This window comes from Lepisma saccharinum, chromosome 28 (assembly GCF_977018435.1).
Source record: "Lepisma saccharinum chromosome 28, izLepSacc3.1, whole genome shotgun sequence".
Lineage (NCBI taxonomy): Eukaryota > Metazoa > Arthropoda > Insecta > Zygentoma > Lepismatidae > Lepisma > Lepisma saccharinum.
Genome location: NC_139256.1, coordinates 10,687,683 through 10,709,059, shown reverse-complemented (window position 1 = coordinate 10,709,059; position 21,377 = coordinate 10,687,683). Strand labels below are relative to the sequence as shown.

Below are 21,377 nucleotides of genomic sequence, written 5' to 3'. Positions count from 1 at the left end.
ATGCAATGTTTGCACACACTTGAATCCTGATGGCATCCTTAAGGAACTTTCGAATAAGATCTGGAATCAGCATAAAGACCTTTCGTCCCACTCTTCCTTGAGTGTTATATTATCAATGAAACATGTCATATGCAAGCTTGAAAAAAATCTGCTCGCACACATATATGTTAGCATGGTATAATCTGATTTGAGTGTGTTAATATTTTAGGACAAAGAAATAGGTGAAGCAAAGCCATTAAGTGTAGAAGAAAATGTGATGGCTTCCTATGTATATAAGGGGGCTACAACAAGAGTTCATCCATTATTGTCTAGTATGGTCAATTATATTGAGCCCGTCAAGTTGCAGGGGTTCAGCATTGCCGAGGGTAAGTTTGAGTGTTGTGTGAAAATGGGGTTAATAATCGTGCATGGTAACATGTGAGCCAAAATGTGAGCAGTGTGTTCTGTGAAAGCTGCGAGGCGAGGTTTGTATTACCTGTTGGTAATGATAACCTACAAACGCATCATACAAAAAAAGGTAAGGATTCTCCAGTGCTGATGTGATTTGTTTTTCCAGAGGCATGTTGCATGGTTTTGTCTTGTGACTGCCATTTCTGCTACACACACACACACACACACACACATACATCTCACAGCCATTTGATGAAATTTCAATATCTAATTTTAAGTTTAAAAAATGTGTCAGTTTTCAAAGGGAGATATTTCTTATATTTCTCATCTATGCAGCACACATAAGGAAGATACATTACTATTACGTAACAGAGATATTGTAACATCAATATAAATGAGACATTCTGTCATGTGTGGGTAGTAACAAAATACAGTAGAGAGTGTGCTAATGAAGTGTAGACAGTATTAACGCCAGAAGGAAGTCTACAAGTCTTCATCCATAATGATTCCTCAACAAACTAGAAATCTTGGGAGGTCAATGAGCTTACACTAAATATTATCCACTATATATATTCATTTTATGGATAAGGTTGTCAGATCCGAATAAAGAATGAAATGAAATCTATATCTGATATAAAGAAATATGATACACTCTGCATCTTCACTCATTTCTTACCAGCGACATTAACTCAACTCCCTTTTCACGTGCAGTGACCGATCGCCACAACAGAGCTGGTTTCGACTAACAAATAAGCGCAGTCAACAATGTGCAGACTCTTTACTGTGAAATGTTTTAAACAAGCACATAAAACTTATCACACTGACTAGTGGACACGTACAAGCTCCTGCTTGAAGCAATGCAACTGGGAATTGCTTTCTTGAGTTTGCCACGTATGAAATGTCCTGTGTGTGTGATGGAACTTAGCTTTTGTTTTACTGAATCAAATTCTGCTTTATCACAAAGTAACAGCAAACTGAAACTTGCATACCGATAGAAAAAGGTGGGTGGTGATACATTCAAGAATCAAACACACTTTTTAGGATTAAGGTCATTGAATTTTCAGTCTAAACGAGATATACAAGTACAAAAGTATTTTCAGGACAACTTGATGATGTGTTGGTGGAAGCTCATTAGAAGCTCTGAAAATTGATTTTTCAGAGCAGCTAAGGCTATATGATTTCATTATTTCTTGGATGTAGATGCACAAATTGGAGCTGCGCCAGAAATTATATTTGTTCCTCTCCATTTATGGGTGAGAAAAATTAATGTGAAGGAACTGAATCACTTTCAAGTGATAGTAATGTTTCTTTGAAAAGAAGTTGTTTTTATGTACAAGGGTGGTTTGAAATGTTCTCGGAATCACCACCAGATGTCAGTGCTAGGACAACGAGGTTCCCGCATAGTAATAGGCCATCCTTTATTAATAAACACGTGGCACGTCAGTGTTCTGGGTAGAGATCTGTGGTGCGGACGTCACTTTGTAGTTGTTCCCGTGCAGTGCTTTGTGAAGATGGAAAGAATTGAGATTCAAGTGGTGATTAAGTACTTCGTAAAGAAAGGTATGAAAGCAAAGGAAATTCATGCCGATTTTCTGAACACACTGGGCGACTCTGCTCCTTCATATTCAACTGTTGCAAAGTGGACAAATGAGTTTAAATTTGGTCGGGACAGCTTAGAAGATGATCCACGTAATGGTCGCCCAAAATGTGCTACTACCCCAGAAATTTTTGAAAAAGTGCATAAATTGGTCATGGAGGATCGCCGACTGAAAGTGCGTGAAATTGCTGAAACTATAGGAATGTCATCTGAATGGGCATATCACATTTTAACAGTTGAATTGGATATGAGAAAATTATCTGCAAGATGGGTGCCGCGACTTTTAACACAGGACCATAAACGCATCAGAATGGACATTTCTGAACAATGTTTGACTCGTTTTAAGAGAAACCAAACAGATTTTTTGCGCCGGTTTGTGACGACAGATGAAACGTGGGTCCACTACTATACCCCAGAGACAAAACAACAGTCAAAGCAGTGAAAACATGTTGATTCACCACCACCAAAGAAAGCAAAGGCAATACGGTCGGCCGGAAAGGTAATGGCGTCAGTGTTTTGGGATGCGAAAGGGATTCTGTTGATCGATTATCTTCCCACTGGTCAAACAATTACGGGACAATACTACGCTAATCTCCTCGACGAACTAAAGCATAAGATACGGGAAAAGAGGCCAGGTTTGGCAAGAAAGAAAATCATCTTGCATCAGGACAATGCGCGCCCTCACACAAGTGTCATTGCCATGGCAAAAATTCATGAACTTGGTTATGAATTGTTGCCTCAAAAGTTTCCTCGGTGGACGGAGATTCTCTTCAAAGGAAGAACTAATAGCCGAAGTTGACACGTATTTCACAGGCCTGGAGGGATCTAATTTTCGAGATGGGATCAAGGCATTGGAATATCGCTGGACCAAGTGCATTAGTGTACAGGGAGACTACATTGAAAAATAAAAAAAATCACTGTTGTAAGTCGTTTCTTTCTATTACATTCCGAGAACTTTTCAAACCACCCTCGTATGTATGCAGAAGGTGATAAACATACAGCAGTTACTCACACATACTGTAATTCCCAGTGCTCGTGACATCCATGCATGATGCTCTGGATTTGAATCCTTGTTTTCTGACCAGCATTCTCAATGGTTTTAACTAAGAATTTCCTCACATTACTCTAACTTTGGATATACAACTGTAATAACCTTAATTGTAAACATTTAACATTTGTTTAGAACATTGTTAAAAGAATGATTTTGTGAGCATCCTTACATCTGCCTAACATACATAACATGATAATCAGTTTGACATTCTTGTTAAGTCTTGGTAAGGCAAAAAGAAAAGCTAGTATAAACATATGTCAAAGTATGATTTGCGTTCTCTTTAGTTGTAGAACAATTCATAAAATTGCAGAACTTGTATTTTATGTACAAGTGAATTTAATACCAAGGATGAGGCATATTAATCTGTACACTACTGGTATCATCCAATATTGCTAAAATTGCTGATAATCTTACTGCTCTCGGCCCCAGTGACAGAGTGGTTAGCACATCGTGCTACAATGCCAGGGGCCCCAGGTTTGAATCCTGGCCTTGACATGGATGTTTGTGAGTGCGCATTCATGAATTTAATCATATCATCACTCCCCCATTTTCGCAAATTAGCCAAAAATGTGGCACAAGAAGCAAAGTAAAATAAAGCAAATCAATCAATCAATCTTACTGGTCTAATATTTCTCTAAGTACTCTGTAAGCACAGAATTTTGCCACTTTGTTATAATTGCAATGACTATGGAAGTATAATTAAGTGTCTCAAACCTATTGTAGCCACTTTGTGACTTAACTACATTAGTTAAGGAGGTGAATGAACCATTCATTTTCTTCATGGTTCATTTTCAATTACATCAAATCAGCAGTGGCGTAGCGTTATAGTATGCCCGTATGCCCGGCGTTCCCAGATTTAATATTAAAAAAATGCGTAAATGCTGTAAATATAAAGTAAATCTTGACTAATTTCATATATGTCTGACCTTCATGGCATTATAATAGCTATTTCTCGCGATCCGCTTGCAACGCTCCACTAACAACACTCGTTCTAGCATTTTTTTAAATGCCTTTCCTGGCCGTACGCCGAGCAGGTTCGGCGTAAAGGACTCTATATTCCTTGTTGTCTATCTGGAGGGAAAGCTTGGATCTCTAAAGCACGTGCCCAAATGCTCTCTCTTACGCCCGCGTATGGAGCACAGGGCTACGTGATTGGTTCACGTGACCCTTCCTGCCTTCTGAAGCAGACGACAGCGGTATAAGTTCTACCCGGTTCTTCGTGCTCGTGCCACTCGTGCTGTGTGTTGCTACAATACGCAATATTGACTGACGTAACTTTACCAAACCAAAATATAGCACTTCTTAATGGCCACTGCATTGTATAATTTATCGCACGAACAGCGATGTGCATTAAAAACTAAAAGATCAACACAGTTTTTGTCAAATAAGTTGCTGAAGTCCTCGTGGTAGAAGTTCAGCCTGTGGCTGCTCTACCACTTAATAATAATAAAAAAAATAATAGTTTTGCGGGTTATTATTTTTTAGTTATTATGTAACTGCTTAATATTGTGTCAATGGAAATGTTTAGCATTCATTTGAAAACTCTTAACATCGAATAGTCTCTGGACAAAATTATTTTAAACATTTATCAACATTCTCAAGACGTAATAAACAGTGGTCTGAATTACTAATCGGCACTGTTATGTTAGTAGAGTGTACGATAGTTGGATCATCCGCCCATCTCTGTGTCAGAGTGTTTTGCACAGCGTGCCAAGATGACAGAGGCCCGTGATTCGAATCCCGGGGTGAGCACGGGTGTTCTTTGTGAGTGTCCCTTCATCAATATCATTATCACTCATATTCATATTCGCGATTAACCAAAAGTGGTAGAAAAGCGAATTAAAATAAACCAAATCAATCATTAGTTGGATCATTCACAACAATGACGTCTACTGTTGTCCAGAGGCTTGTGATTCAGGTAGGTTTTATAATGATTTGTGTCATGCCGAAAGGTATAAAACACCAGAGTTCAAAACATTTGTTGCATAGTGAGGCATCTAATTTTCTAGCTAAAAACTGCATGGATGATGATGCTTTATTGCAAACCCAGCTGACTTCAGGCAAATAAACAACACCTGTGGCGACTAATTCCATAAGTAAATTATTAACCAAAAAAAGGGCCGACCTTTCCTTCGGACTTGGCGTTCCCACCCGAAATGCCCATGCTACGCCACTGCAAATCAGTAGAATGTTAATTATCTGAATCGGAAGAAATTTCACATTGCTTGATCTTTATTTAATGCATTTATATATACACGCAGTGCTGTAATCAGTATTGAAAAAATAACAATTATTTGCCAAACATTACAAATTTAGCAAGTCGACAGAGGAAGTGTGTGCTCTTTAATTTACACAGCAGAAGTACACAATTTCAAGTGAAAATATTTCCTTCATATATGCAATATCATTTCAGTGACAATCCATAGCATTAAGACTAGAAAACTGGCACAGGTTTGTTAGAACAGTGCTACTTATGATTTGGCACACACAAAAGACGTACTATGGAGAACTTTTTTTTAATGAAAAATGCAAACTTGGCCAGGACTTGAACCCGGGTCTCTGGCATACTGTGCATTTTTCGCTATAAAAATTTCTACAAGCAGTTGAGATGAAAAACTAGACTTTGTTTGCCTCTCCCAGGGAGAAAAATTTCTTGTAGATGGCCTTGTTTCACATTATTTAAGTTAAACATATACAAGGGAAGATTTGATACAGAAATACTTGCAGCGGGGCAGCCGATCTCTCACTCTTCTCGGCGCGACAAAGTCCTTTCATGCCAACGCACCTTCTTCATCAAATGACTGGAGAACCAAACAACAGAGCATGCTCTGTCCTTTGTTTGTTTTGGTTTGTCTACTGCTTGCATGTGGTCTGTTTCATTGATAATATAATTTTTCTGGTTCTAACTGAAAGTTATTTGTTTTTTTCTCATTTTTTTGGTTCTTAATTCAGTGAAAACAAACGAATAGTCTCTCTGAAGGAGTAGAAATCAGTGTGTTTTATCTTGCCTTTCCCTCACGATTGTTTCTTTATCTGTCTGCTGCCTTACCCTGTAGGAAGGAGGGGAAGGGGTCGAGGTCCCAGTACCACAAGAAGGGGGTGAATCTATTCTGCTAGTCCAGTACACGGGTTCCACAACTAAGGTTCATCCATGGCTTTCCTCTATGGTTAATTATTCACAGCCAATAAAATTCCAGGGCTTCGATGTTGCAGAACGTAAGTATAATGTAGAAGTAGGAAATGTGTAGTGAAGGTATTTTGTATCACTAATGTTTTTTATGTTCTATTGAATATGTGTTTTGAACTAACTTTTTAATGTTCCAATTTGACAACGGTGATTGAAACATGTATGTAGTGGATACTGGAATTGATTGTTTGAAAATGGTTCAGTAAAGTGCAGCGAATTGTACTGATTGAATATTTTTAGAGTATTAGGGAGGGTACAGGTTCAAATACCATGGGTGGCAATTGTGATGTAATTCTATTTTGTGTAGTTTAGCGCTCTCTCTCTTTCTCTCTTTCTTTCTCTCTCTCTCTCTCTCTCTCTCTCTCTCTCTCTCTCTCTCTCTCTCTCTTTCTCTCTCTCTTTCTCTCTCTCTCTTTCTCTCTCTCTCTCTCTCCCCCTCCCCCATTGTGTTTGTCTTTTTAACAAAGAGGGAGACACTTTTTCATTTGTCCTTGTCCCACTCATCTCCTTGTGTACTTTTTGGGTACAAATGAACTAACACATCAACCAATTGTCAGTAATTTGCTTCCAAAATTCCACATATAAAAGCATGATTCATGAACGCTTCTCGCAGTATGTAATACATTTCTCTGACATTGAAGATATCTGGTCACACACAGTGGTGGTGATTAGGCGAGGAGGAGGGTTGCTACTTTTTGCATCCGCACTATGGCCTCTTAATGCTCAGGCTTGTCTACCAGGAGAAAGTAAACTGTCTTTGCCTCCTAAGTTTTGGCACTTAATCACAAACATGGATTAAATGACTAAATGCATCAAATTGTGGACCTCCTCAATGACACTGAGATTATGCTTACTTTGTAATTAATGGATTCCAAGTTTGATCCTCAGTTGAGGCACATTGTACAGTTGTTTCGATTCCTTTCAACTGTAGGTCCAGGCCCAGTCTCGATTAGCCTATCTGAGCATAAAGTGAACTTAAAGACAATGAAAAAATGTGTTATTTTATACACTATCGATTGTCATTATATCAGGGTGTTTACCAGTCAAGAAACTCATGGAAGTCAAGAAAAAAGTCCAGAAATCAACAAGTAGGTCAAGAAGTTAATAAAAAGTCAGGAAATTATACTTGTGGTCATAGGCGTAATTTGGGGGGACAAGGGGGCACTTGCTCCACCTCCCCAATTTTTTGGTTTCTTAAAGTTTACAAGTTAGGGGACCTAAGGAGAAAAGTAATAAAGAGTAATATTTGTATTTTCGCAAATGTCACACTTAGCAAATATTCCTGGATGCTGTTTTTATGGAATGGAAACCTTTTGGAGTCTCTTCCCCCATTGTTAGGTTTGATTCTACCGCCTCAAAATTAGGCCCCAAGACTGATTCTGTCCCCTCAAAATTTGTCCCAATTTGATTCTGCCCCCTCAAAATTTGTCCCAATTTGATTCTGCTCCCTCAAAATTTGTCCCAATTTGATTCTGCCCCCTCAAAATTAGGCCCCATTTAATTCTACCCCTCAAAATTAGGCCCAGTTTAATTCTGCCCCCTTAAAATTAGGCCCAGTTTAATTCTGCACCCCCAAAATTAGGCCCCATTTAATACTGCCCCTCAAAATTAGGCCCAGTGTGATTCTGACCCCTCAAAATTAGGCCCAGTTTGATTCTGCCCTCTCAAAGTTAGGTCCCAAGTTACACCCAGGCTTGTGGTCAATTAATTTTGCTATCACAATGATTGATTGATTGATTTAGTTTATTTTACTTCACCTTTCTGCCCCTTTGGCTAATTGCGAAGATGAAGATGAATGGTGGTAAGATAAGATGGATGAAGGGACAATAACAAATATATGAAACGAGCCCCACATAAGATTATACTGGTTGTGAGTCCAAATGCATGCCAGAGCCTTGGTAGTCTTCCAAATGCAGTCCATGATGAATTAATAGGTAAAGCAACTCTAATTCTCTTGTTAAATACAGCTTCAATTTTCATCTCAACTAGCCTTTTGGTAGGAGTTTTTCATTAAATAAATATTTATTTTCTTAATTGCTAATTTCCAACTTTACGTAAGTAGGGGCCGTCAAAACAAAGGTTAAGGAAACTACAAAAAGGTCAAGAATTTTGTATTTGTTATTTTGGTAGACACCTTGTATGTGCAAAATGTTGTACTCGAACTTTATTGCTGTCAGTAAAGATTTAATGCCAGTACTTCCCCTAGCCCGTGTATGTTCCTTTGTGATCCTTGTGGCACAAAAGTCACATAAAAAATACAAAATACAAGTGCATAATGCCAATGCTAATAATATATAGGGTGTCGCAAAACAACTTCAACAACGCTTGAGTGCTGGTAGATATAATAAAAACAAGTAACTTTTCCTTATAGACTTTACCTCAAGAGCTCTTAGTTTCGGAGCTATTAGCACTTAAAATCTATCCTGTATGTATGCAATCCAACACAGCAAACAACCGCTCTGACATATCTTCCAGGGATGCGCAGCAGTGTTGCCACTAGCGTCACTTTGCAGTCTTAACTGAGCAAAATACAAAAGAATAATGATACTTGCGATGTTGCAAGAAGCATTTATAGTACTTAAAAAATTGGCCAAGGCAAAGTTTTTCCAATAAATGAGAACTGAAATTCAAGAATGCTCATTATAGAAAGTCTCCATTGTGTTTCGACTGTCATTTAATATGATGAATAATCCCAAGAGAGACTTGCGACAGATGTTGATGAAATCGACGAACGAGCAAATGCAAATATAATATGCTCGCCACCTCGTTTTGAACATGCAAACTATAACAATTTATTTGAAAATTATACCTTGGCATGTAGCGTAATTTCTAATCGAGTCAGTCATGTAATATGGGAGCAAGCCCCTCACTGAAAACAAAATAATGTTAATGCATTGTGCAATAAAATTATAAAAATTTCTTAAACATACATTAATTCAGAATAAAATTAATAAACGGATCAACTTCTTATTAAGAACTAATTCCATACGTATGTCAAGTGCTGAGCTGTATAATAGTACCTATTTAAAGAAAACTAAATTAGCATCACTTTGTTGAACGAAACATGTTATTCACATGCAAGTAAAGTATTCTGTGTGATTGATTTGGTTTATTTTATTTGGCAACCTTGCCACGCACCCCTGGAAGATATGTCTGAGCGCTTGTTTGTTGTGTTGGGTTGCATACATACATGTTAGATTTTAAGCGCTTATAGCGCTGAAACTAAGCGCTTTCGAAGTAAAGGTTATAAGGAAAAGTTACTAGTTTTTATGATATCTACCAGCACCCAAGCGTTGTTGAAGTTGTTTTGCGACATCCTGTATATATACACCTGGAATACTATTTGGACTTATGACTATAGATGCTTCCCCCCAATTCATTGCCCCCTTTCTTCCCTTTCACCTCCTCATCAATAAAAATATCCAGCATTTAGTAAATCAATTAATATATACCTTTGTGAGATCTATTAACAATTCTTTTTGGGTTCTTACCTGTTGTAGATAACCATGAAACAAATTAAATACACTGGACACGCACAAAAAAGGTTTCTCCACTTTAACACTGCCATTGTCAAGATAAAATCAGAGATGGGGGAAAGTATGTCTAAAAGATCTGAAGAAAGAGTTGTATGTCAAATTTTCAGAATACGCCACTGGAACATTCATCCTTTTTTAAAAAAGAAAAAAAATCATGTGCTGTGTCATGTGATTACTGATTTTGTATGACAAAAGAACATACTATAATCCAAGGAAAATGAAGTAAACCCACTTTTATTGCAATTGATGAAAAGGTTCAGAATGCACAGAATTTTTAATCTACAAAAGTACAGTCAGAAAACTTTTGCGGAATTATTGAAATACAAGCTGAAATACACACACTATTGACAGGCAGTGTTATATAATATTTACCATTTGATTGTTATTATTATGTAAGTTATCTGCCAATAACATGCATAAATTATATAAAAAATAAACAAAATTACTGATTAACAGTTTCATAGATCGGAGACACATTTAAATCGGATATTTAGTGTTTCTCGTGGTTAGTACTTACCAATTATATATTGCGGAACATAGTCGAAGGTGCCATTATGCTTTTTGCACGAAAATAAACACATTTTCTGCTAAAATAATCCATTTTCCTGAATGCTACGGAAAGCACCTCACGGTGCGATATCGCTTGCTTTGCGAATAATAACGCTTCTTTTGTTTTCGAATATCAGTGTTTCCAACTCTATTGTGCATGAAAATTCCTATGTTCCACGAATTATTGGGATTTTTAAATTATCCTTTCATTAACAGTTTCATACATCGGAGACACATTTAAATCGGATAGCCCCACAAACCACTGACGTTAGCCCCAAAAACCATCCACGGATAGCCCCACAAACCATTGACGTTAGCCCCAAAAACCATCCACGGTAGCCCCACAAACCATTGACGTTAGCCCCAAAAACCATCCACGGGTAGCCCCACAAACCATTGACGTTAGCCCCAAAAACCATCCACGGGTAGCCCCACGAACCATTCACACGAGGTTAGGTTAGGCCTGTTAGGTTAGGTTCCATTAGCACCCATTTCACCCCTAAATTCATCGAAAAGCTATTTTCCTTTCTCGACAAAAAACCGCGCGTTTCTCGAAAAAAATCACGCATTTGGAAACCCTGATTCCACTAGCGAGATCGCGTGACTTCCGACGCTAGAGCCATCTGCAGGTACATCTTGGAAACAACGGCATGATGTTGTCGATTTTCACAAAATGCGCAATATTATTACATGAAAAGTGATTATTTATTGTTCTGCTGCATTGTACGATGAAGTTTTAGGAAGAATATATATCGACGAAGGTTGTAAACCTTGGAGAAACTCATTTCCGTAAGTAGTTTCTTGTGTAAAATTGAAGAAATGTGTCTCCGATGCATGAAACTGTTACCAAATTACTGTATTTATTACTAAATTCCATAATAGTGCTTAATTTTCACTGAACCATCTAACTAATGGGCATATTGAAGTGTTCAGAATTCTTACTTCCTTCACCTAGATTTTTAACTTGTATGTTTATCCTTTGCTCAACTGAAGTCATGGAACTTTTCAGTAATTATTTTCCTTTCTTTCTCTCCCTCCCTTCTCCGCCATTTATATCAGAGGTAAACATGCTTGTTATTTGTATCTCTTCACATACTTATCATCTTAACACATGTTCTTGTTAATTTACTTTGTGAAAATCTAACAGATAATTGTAAGTAGCCAGTAATAACAAAGTCAGAGAGAAGATGCCAATGTAAGTAATTGTTTTTATTTCATTTTGGTTTTTAAGTGCACTTTGTTCACAAGATTCCTGTAAAACGTTTTAAAATGAAATGTGTCATTTGTCACTAGCATTGATATGTTTGAATGTATTTAGCATAAATATTTATGTGAAATATGGCAGTCTGTGAAGAGTATAGATCTGACATATTTGCATCCTCCTTTTGAAACTTACTGCACTAAGAGAAGTGGTTTAATATGAACTTTTATGAGCCACTGGTCCTTGAAACTATGTTGACACTGTACAATCATATTGTATGCATGAAATGAAGTGCGGTAGAATCTTCATAAATTTCCTTTATCTTTTTCAAGTATTTTGGTTGTCTACTAATATGACATGGTAGTTAGCTCTTTTAGTCCTCCTCCGTGGCCATGCGGTCTAAGGAGCTGTGCTTGGCTCCAACTGTGGGACGGCATGGGTTCGAGTTCACCTGGGTTCAGTCTCTGGGTTCTCAGCCTGTGTATAGGGCTGGTGGCAACCCACCATCATGAGGAAATTTGGGAGCTATGAGTGAGTAGCGTAATCTGGTCTCGGAAATCTACAACGGCTGGGGGTTCGACGTGCTAACCCCATGTCACCCCATTACCGGTTGAAGAACTCCACACCTCTAGGTAGGATTGTGGAAGGGAGACTGGCAGTCAGGAGATAGGCCGAGGCCCTTTCGAGGGCTATCAAGCCAGGGGTTATTATTATTACTATTAGTTAGCTCTTTAATAGAAAATTTGCTGAGCTTTCTATCATGCACAGAAGTGAAGTATCAAAACGTTAGAAGTGTATAATAAAGGATTTTGAAATTGTGCCATATTTGGCAAAAGGACGAATGTATATCTGCAGCTAGTAGGTTCTTTGTCAGTGAAGATGATGATGTTACAAGCCATGTGTTCTATCAGGACAGATTCCTTACTGTCCCAAAACCTTAGATGTGAAAGTGGCTTCAGAACCCTGCCTTCCTATGTTTGCAGGGGATAGGATGGACCATTTGACCATTTATGACTCAAATAAGATGGGTTCCTACTAGGGTTGTTTGGAAAGTAAGGCAAACTACACAGAGATGGCAGCACTATAATCGAAATCGATGCACGGTTGATAAGTGTGATCCTTCAAACAAGCCCTTCCAGAGTTTCAGCCCAGTGCTTTGTGAGGTTGTTGTTTTATCATGCGAAGTAGGTGAAGGTGAACGTGCGAATGTTTTAAAAAATGATGGACAAAAAGGAGATTGGTGCCATGATAAAATTTTATTTTTTAAAGGGGAAGACAGCAACTCAAATAAAAAAAAAGTTATATCGTGTCCTTGGCGAGTCTTGCCCTTCATTTAAGACTGTACGTTTGTGGGTTACAGACTTTAACCGTGGCCGAAGATGAACTGCGCAGTGGATGCCCAAGTGATGTGGCAACTTCAGATATGGTGACTAAGATCCATAAAATAGTTTTGAGTGACTGAAGATTGAAGATCAGGGAGATAGCAGAGTTTTTAATATTTAACACAAACATTTTGGCATGCGAAAGCTTTGTGCACGATGGGTGCAGCGTTTGCCGACTTTCGACCAAAAGCATGTTCGAAGGGACATTGTCTGCGTGTTTGGAATGTTGCAAGTGTAATCCCAATGAGCTTTTTGTGCAGGTTCATGACTGTCGATGAAACGTGGGTCCACCACTACACGCCGGAGTCGAAAGAACAGTCATAGCAATGGACAGGCAAGGGGGAACTTGCTCAAATGAAGGTGAAAATAGTAGCATCTGCAGAAAAAAATTATGGCATCAGTTTTCTGGGATTCACAGGGTGTGATCTTTATTGACTATTTGGAAAAAGGAAGGATAATTACTGGTGAGTACTATACAAGTTTGCTGCAAAGAGTGAGCGAAGAAATCAAGAAAATTGACCACTCCTTGCCAAAAAAAAAATCCTCTTCCACCAGGACAATGCACCTGTTAACATGTCAATGGCTAAAATCCATAAACTTAAGTTCGAATTGTTGGATCATCTGCCCTCTTCACCCAATCTAGCTCCCTCTAACTTCCATTTGTTCCCTAACCTCAAAAGATGGCTCAGGATAATGATTTTCCGATAACGATGAATGGTTCATGCTGTGAACGGCTATTTTGCAGACCAGGGGAAATCGTTTTATAAAAACGGTGTAATGGCTTTGGAACATCGTTGGACAAAATATGTCGACCTCAATGGAGAGTATGTTGAAAAATAAATACAAGTTTATCAAATTTATTAGTATTTTCTTATTCATTTATCTAACTTTTGGTCTAAGTGTAATGAGTGGTTTATTGACTTCTTTGCTACGTCGTATTTACTTGTTCCTTAACATGCCTTCCTGATGGCATAGTGGTAACGTCGTTACCTTGTAATCAAGGGGTCCAGGGATTGATACCTGTTGGAGCACATACTGTAGGTCTAATCCCAATTAACCTATCAGTGCATAAAAGTGGATATAAGACTCAAACTTGTTCCTTTACAAATGATCAGAATTTCTCTGTGGAATGGATAAGCAAAGTGAGTGTTCATGTCTTTCTTTTGCACTTTTTTATTGTTTATAAATGCAATAAATTATCCCCCCCCATTGTTACTGGGGGAATGGCTGATCTCTGGTGGGAATTTTTCTGACAATGTTCCCGCATAAAGCAGCTCTGGAACTCACCCAGCCTCAAATAAATGGACAATACTCTAGAATAAAGGTGGCTGGAGCATGATGCTGATTACATCACCTCCACTGTGGCTAAGATTGAAAATGTGTGAGCCCCTACTTCCACATGTTCCATGTCCTGTCACGGCAAAGTGCAATGCACGGGGATGGCTTTACTTTTTTATTCTGTGACTTACTTCCAAATTTGGTTGGTACAAGTACAAAGTTCCTGCTGGCCTATAAATCCTGGAGTCATGGAAATTGATTGATTGCTTCATTTGGTTTATTTTACTTGGTTTTTGCTACTTTTGCAAAGATGAGTGTGAATGAAGTTTTGATGAAACTGATTAAAGGAGACTCACACAAGAACATCCATGCAGAGGTTGGAATTCAAACCCGGGACTCCTGGCATCAGAGCATGTTGTGCTAACACTCCACCATGGAGGTTGGCTGTTAGGGAAATCAATGTATAGTTAAGGAAGTCATGAAAAAATCAGGTGGTTTTGTGAAGACAATGAAGAAACTAGAAATATCAAATGTTTTTGTTCTTAAATCGTATTTCACTTTTTTACATTAGCTTTTTGATAAAACATTGCAGAAATTTTATTTAACCCCTGGAAATGTAATAAGTAAGAACTCTCTGGTACCTTCCTTTCAAATTTAAAAGTAAAATTATTACAAACTATCTCTAAAACACCTTTCCATATAAATAGACAAAACCTATCAAAACCATAAGTCACATATTTAGGTACATTTATTACAGACGAAACATTACATTCTGGTTTTGAATAGGTCTGAGCCAAATGTATTGGTATTGGACAATACCAGTCGTATGAGTATCAGAAAGTATTGATTGGAATTTATTTACTGATACCAGCCAACTTACCTGACATTTGGGTATTTTATAGGGTCGCCTGCTAGGAGCAAATTTCATGATTTTTAACTGGATATGATAGTTAACAGGGGATCAGTGCATTTGTGTAATTTTACATATCTCCTGTTTCAATAGCCCGTGAATGAGAGTACAGTTGTGTCATTTTGTTATAAAGGCAACTTCACATATTCTGTTCTTGAAAGATAAGTTTCGAAATAGGCAGTGTTTTTTTTACAAGGCAAGGTGTACGTACATTCATGGATGGGCTTTGTTGAGTTATATTTGCCCCTCTATATTAGCAAATTTTATGTGTGTAAAATAAATGTATCCATACATTAATCAGTGGTTAATTATCAGGTGGGACAAAGGAGACACTGTTTATAAAAGAAATAGATATAACTTCACTGTTTTCAGTCACTGACTGAGTTGGCATAGAAGTCAAGCATCTATTTCTGTTCTTTAAGCACTCTTCTCTTTCGGTGTGTTACAATCCTGCCATTTTATTCTTACAGTCTCTGCTATCGTCTCCTTCTAGTGTGTTCCAATTCTGCCCTTTTATTCGTACAGTCTCGGCTGTCTTCTCTTTTTAGTGTGTTACAATCCTGTCCTTTTATTCTTACAGTCTCTGCTATCTTCTCTTTCTAGTGTGTTCCAATCCTGCCCTTTTATTCGTACAGTCTCGGCTATCTTCTCTTTTTAGTGTGTTACAATCCTGCCCTTTTATTCTTACAGTCTCTGCTATCTTCTCTTTCTAGTGTGTTCCAATCCTGCCCTTTTATTCGTACAGTCTCGGCTATCTTCTCTTTTTAGTGTGTTACAATCCTGTCCTTTTATTCTTACAGTCTCTGCTATCTTCTCTTTCTAGTGTGTTCCAATCCTGCCCTTTTATTCGTACAGTCTCGGCTATCTTCTCTTTTTAGTGTGTTACAATCCTGTCCTTTTATTCTTACAGTCTCTGCTATCTTCTCTTTCTAGTGTGTTCCAATTCTGCCCTTTTATTCTTACAGTCTCTGCTATCTTCTCTTTCTAGTGTGTTCCAATTCTGCCCTTTTATTGTAGCACCGGCAAACACACATGTACCTAGGGTACCCCTGTGGAGGGGACAATAGGTCAGCTGGTAAATTAAGCACCCACCTCAATCAACACCAAGATGTCTATTCATGCGAATAGTGGCAAATACTTTATAAAAGATGTTATATATGGGGAAAATTAGGAGTTGGTTTGTGTCTTATGTAGGGCTGAGCTGGTACCAATGCCGATACATCAGTATTGGCCGATAACATTGGTATCGGAAAGTATCGGTCGGATTTTATCTACTGTTACCAGTTGATACTTTCCCGACATTTTGGTCTTTTGCGGGTCTGCAATAATGCCATGTAACACTTTCGTGGAGTTCAATTATCCTGGAAATTATGCAGAATTCGAAGTTTCCATTGCACTAATAATGTGTGTTTTGTGATTACATAATAGACATTTTAACATTCTGTTTTAATTTGTGAATATTTTGAAACAAATGTTGTAGCTTAGAACAGGAGTGGAAAACTTGCCCATTAATATTAATCACAACATTTAATTTTTACAAGTTTCAAATATTGGTATCGCTGGGAATCAGCATTGGTATCAGTTTCACTACTCCTATCTGAAAAGCAGTATTTACCATTGGCTTACACTTTGAGCAGCTATGGAAAATGACATAATCTCTCTTTTGTGACCAACAAAGGTGGACTTGTAGAACCTTTCTATTCGTCATAATCCATCCAACCATGCACAAATTTTAACTATGAATTCATTTGTCACCGTGATTATAGAAATAAATACACAAATGGAATTTATTGATCATAGTTACTATGACATTAGCATATTGATCTATCAGTAAAATTGCCAGTGATTGCCGACACGTTTCTTTTTCCACACTTTTACGATATTGTTATTGATCTTTCAAATGTATAAACATACGTTATGTCTAACCTAGTATTATGTACTTTAAGTAATAGTAGAAATCTGAACCATCTTGTTTATTTATGTATCAATCTGACTTTACAGAGAAAAATATCCACTATAACATGTCCTCCTTCGCTGAAAACAATGGCTTGGGCTACCTAAAATCTCAAGCAATAGAATTTGTGAATTATAATAAAAGACAAATGAGTCGGATATATCCTAAAGGAGCCCGGGTGGATTCTTCAAACTACATGCCTCAGGTATGTGTTCCTGTTTTCTTCATGATTTATAAGAATCACATTGTTCTATATATTCTATTTGAGTGATAAAGATGTATTTTTAAGCTTGCTTGACATGGAAGTATTTTCCATTACCTTTTTGCTTAACATGTTTGTTATGCTTGAAATGCTACCATGTGAAGTGAAAAAATCTTGCAGCCTTTCGATGCCACAGACAGAATTGGTTATAATTTTCAAACATCTACTCTATCTTATCATCAGAGGTAGCAGTAATGTAACACATGTGATGTGTTTTTTCGGTACTTGCATTAGTTACATGTTGTCGAAATTACATCGAAATGTATTATTTTGCATTATTTTACTTGTGCTGTTTTAAACTCATGCATTTTATGACAAAGTAATGGTAACTTGTTACGTTTTGCAAAAGTCAGGATACCTAAAAATTAATCCAAAAACCTAGACAAGTCAGGAAAAATGAAGTGACTTTTGAACTTGTCAGAATTTTGGGGTAAAAATAAATTCAAGTTTTTCTTGAACCAGCTTTTTTGGGGGAAATATTCTACATGAAAACTTTTTATAGATTATATTTGTTCATTGATTTTGAAAAATGTTGAATAAACTTATTCAGTTTGAATCTGCAGTTGAGCAGATGGAAACTGGGCTATTAGCAGGTTAAAGTACCATAGAATGATTGGAAATTTATTTTAAAATTGTCTGGATAATTTGGAAAAGTCAAGAATTATGTCTTGCAAAAATTCACTAGAACACAATATGGTTTCAAAGTCAATGCCAATTTCAAACATTGGTTCAAATGTAATTTTCCACTAATTGTTGATTTCATTCTCTTTCGAATTGTAAATCGACTATATATATATATATCTTTGTTTTAGTGCAAGGAATAGTAACAAATTGGATGCATTAAGTTTTCCAGTTATGAATGAAAGATTGGTTTCCTTGTTGCAGATCTTCTGGAATGCAGGCTGTCAAATGGTTTCTTTGAACTTCCAAACGGCCGATCTTCCAATGCAACTGAATCAGGGAAAATTCGAGTACAATGGCAACTGTGGGTACCTGTTGAAACCAGATTTTATGAGGCGGCCTGATCGTAATTTCGACCCATTTGCAGAATCGCCAGTAGATGGTGTTATCGCTGCCCAGTGTGCTGTTCAGGTAGGTTTAACCACATTGTTTTTTTTATTGGAAAAAGTTAGGAGGGAGACAATTCTATTGTCTCTAAGGGTGAAGAATGTATAAATCTAGTGTATGGTGATTGCGAGAAATTTCATTTGTTGTTCTGTTCTTCCATATTCATTGTGTCTTTTGATACAGTATGTAACATTCTTATTTGTACACACGGATTTTCAAAGAAAATGCTTGGAAATACACTCTTTTGAAATTGTTTCTTTACAATTCAATAACTAATATCATTAGGAACATAAAATCTTACCCAAATTCTGTATAACCAATGACAATAATAAATTAAATGAAACTGAAAGAGAAACATGCCATTTATTGTACAACCTTTCTATTCGTACACTTAATAATATAAAAGAAAAAAGTATATTCAGAGCAAATAGACTGACAGTTCTAATACTTTGATGCATATCCTTTGGCTTTAGTTACTGCTTGACACCTGTTCTTCATAGAATTAACCAGTTTCTGACATGTTTCAGAGCTTATTTTATTCCACTCGACTTGCACAACAGTTTTCAACTCTTGTTTGGACTTGACGCCTGCTTTATGGACTCGCCTCTTCAAAATTGCCCATAAATGCTCAATGGGATTTAAGTCTGGACTTTGAGCTGGTGTTTGTAGTAGTTTGGGCACATTCCATATTAGCCATTCCATGTTAACTCTCGCCTTATGCTTACTGTCATTGTCTTGTTGGAATCTGTAGATAGGCGGCATGTCCATTCTTTGGGCACTCTGCTTTACATTGTTCTTCAATATGTCCACATATTGCATCCATGATACCATCAATAAACTGGATGGTACAAACACCTTTGGACGACATACAGCCCCAAATCATTAATGACCCACCACCATGTTTAACTGTTGGAACTGTGTTAATGTGATCATTGTTTTTATTTGATTTTCTCCAGACCCTATTTATCCCATCTGACCCGTATATATTAATCTTGGACTCGTCTGACCATATGACACTATCCCAAAATTCCTGGTCCTTGTGGATGTGCTCTTTCGCGAATGAAAGTCAATTCCTGCGATTCACCTTATTTACATACGGCTTCTTTCGTGCTATTCTGCCATGTTATCCATGCTTCCACAAGGCACGTCAGACAGTTTGATCAGACATCATTTTGCCAGCAACATTTTCTACTAACAGTTATAACTGAGAAACACTTAGTTGTGGGTTTTCTCGCACTTTTTTTTAAAATAAAGCGTTCATCATGTTTATACAACCATCTCTCTTTTGGTTTTCTTGGCACATTCTGTGTTGAACCTTCCTCTCTAAATTTGTTTACTATGTATTGAACTGTGGAGTGTGATTTATTGACTGTTTGTCCAATTTTTCTTAACGAATTACCTCTAAGGGCCAAATTTATAATAACATCCTTCAGATCGGAACTAAGTTCCTTCATCTTGCCCATTTCAAACACGCTGATGGATAGACGATAGGCCTACAACAATACCTATGCCAGCATTCTGCTTGACGGGGAGCGTGCCTGCATGTTCAAACTTGTTACAAAGTTGCAAACTGCACGAAATTGCCTGAATAGCGGTGGCGCTGTATGCGAGAAAGATTGAAACTCTTGCCTGTACGAATAACAATGTTGCATGAAACAGCATGTTTTTCTCTCTTCGCACAAATTATGTGCTGTGTTTATACACTTTGAACATACATTTTTATTGACATTTGTTGGTGAAACCTTCATTAACATTAATTTCCAGGTACATATGAAAATGATTATATTTTCTAGTAGATGACATTTTTTTCCTCGGAAATTCTATGTGTGTGAATAACAATGTTACATACTGTATAAAGTAAAAAGTAAAGTGTTCCCCTGTGCATAGCACCACGCCATGAAGGCGTATAGGGGGTGTGGGGGTAACGCCCCACACTTTCTTGATCCGGTCGTGAGTGGGGGTGATGTGATCAGCATCACGCCCCTGACCGCCTTTACCCCCCAGGGTTTCCCCCAGGTACCCATGTTATTCGACGCTGGGTGGGCGCCGGGGCCGTTTCCACCGTTAGAAAAGTTCCCGGATTTGAACCGGCCGGGGATCGAACCCGGGACCTTGAGCATGGTAGTCAGACGTGTTACCGACTGAGCCACCACTGTATATACAAGAAATTCATGAAACAATCTGAAAATGTGCTGTTTATGTTTCACATATTTTGTAGGTCAAAGTAAAAACTTTTGGAATGACCAATTACTAATTGAAGGGCTCTGGTGTAAAACATGGTGACATTTTGGTCATTTCTGAGTTCATTAAGAAAAAGTTATTAAAGCTATACTGTAGATAAATTGTTTTCGTGTTGTGTTTACCAATTTCAGAAGGCTTCACTGAGTCCAATGCAAATTGTATGACATGGCAATTTCACTCGAAAGTTGAAGGATGTCGCATTTTACTTTGTAACTCAAAAATTACCAAAATGTCACTTAACATGTTTTACACCAGAGTCCTTCATTTTAAATATACAGGGTGTCTACCAGTCAAGAAAGTCATGAAATCGAGAAAAAGTAAAGAAATCAACAAGTAGGTCAAGTAGTCAAGAATTTTTACTATCACAATGATTGATTGATTGATTGAATACATTTTACTTTATTTTTATGTCCCTTTGGCTAAACACGAAGATGATGATGAATGGTGGTAAGATAAGGTGAATGAAGGGACAATCACAAATATATAGGAACAACACAAGCTCTACAGAAGATTACACTGACTGTGAGTGCAGACGCTAGAGTCTTGCTAGTCTGCCAAATGCAGTCCAGGATTCATTAATACGTGAATCAAGTCTAATTCTCTTGTTAAATATAGTTTCAGTTTTCATCTTAACTGGCCTTTTGCAAAATTTCGGTAAAGTTTTCTTTCATTAAATAAATATTTATTTTCTTAATTGCTAATTACCAACTTTACCTAAGTAGGGTTCGCATAAATACAGGTTAAGTGAAATGAAGAAAAAGTCATGAATAT

The 21,377-nt window shown here is 37.4% G+C and overlaps 1 protein-coding gene across 6 annotated transcripts in view; it reads left to right on the top strand.

Moving 5' to 3' along the window:
* LOC145980779 (1-phosphatidylinositol 4,5-bisphosphate phosphodiesterase-like) overlaps positions 1-21,377 on the top strand; it is a 219,587-nt gene that overhangs the window by 175,945 nt on the left and 22,265 nt on the right. For 5 of the 6 annotated variants that reach the window (XM_083113852.1, XM_083113853.1, XM_083113854.1 and 2 more), the window contains 3 exons: positions 6,095-6,254; positions 17,083-17,240; positions 18,183-18,389. In XM_083113852.1, the coding sequence (XP_082969978.1) occupies positions 6,095-6,254; positions 17,083-17,240; positions 18,183-18,389 (525 nt within the window). Of the gene's footprint in view, positions 1-208; positions 366-6,094; positions 6,255-17,082; positions 17,241-18,182; positions 18,390-21,377 lie in introns of all 6 variants that reach the window. The other variant, XM_083113856.1, reaches the window with a different exon arrangement.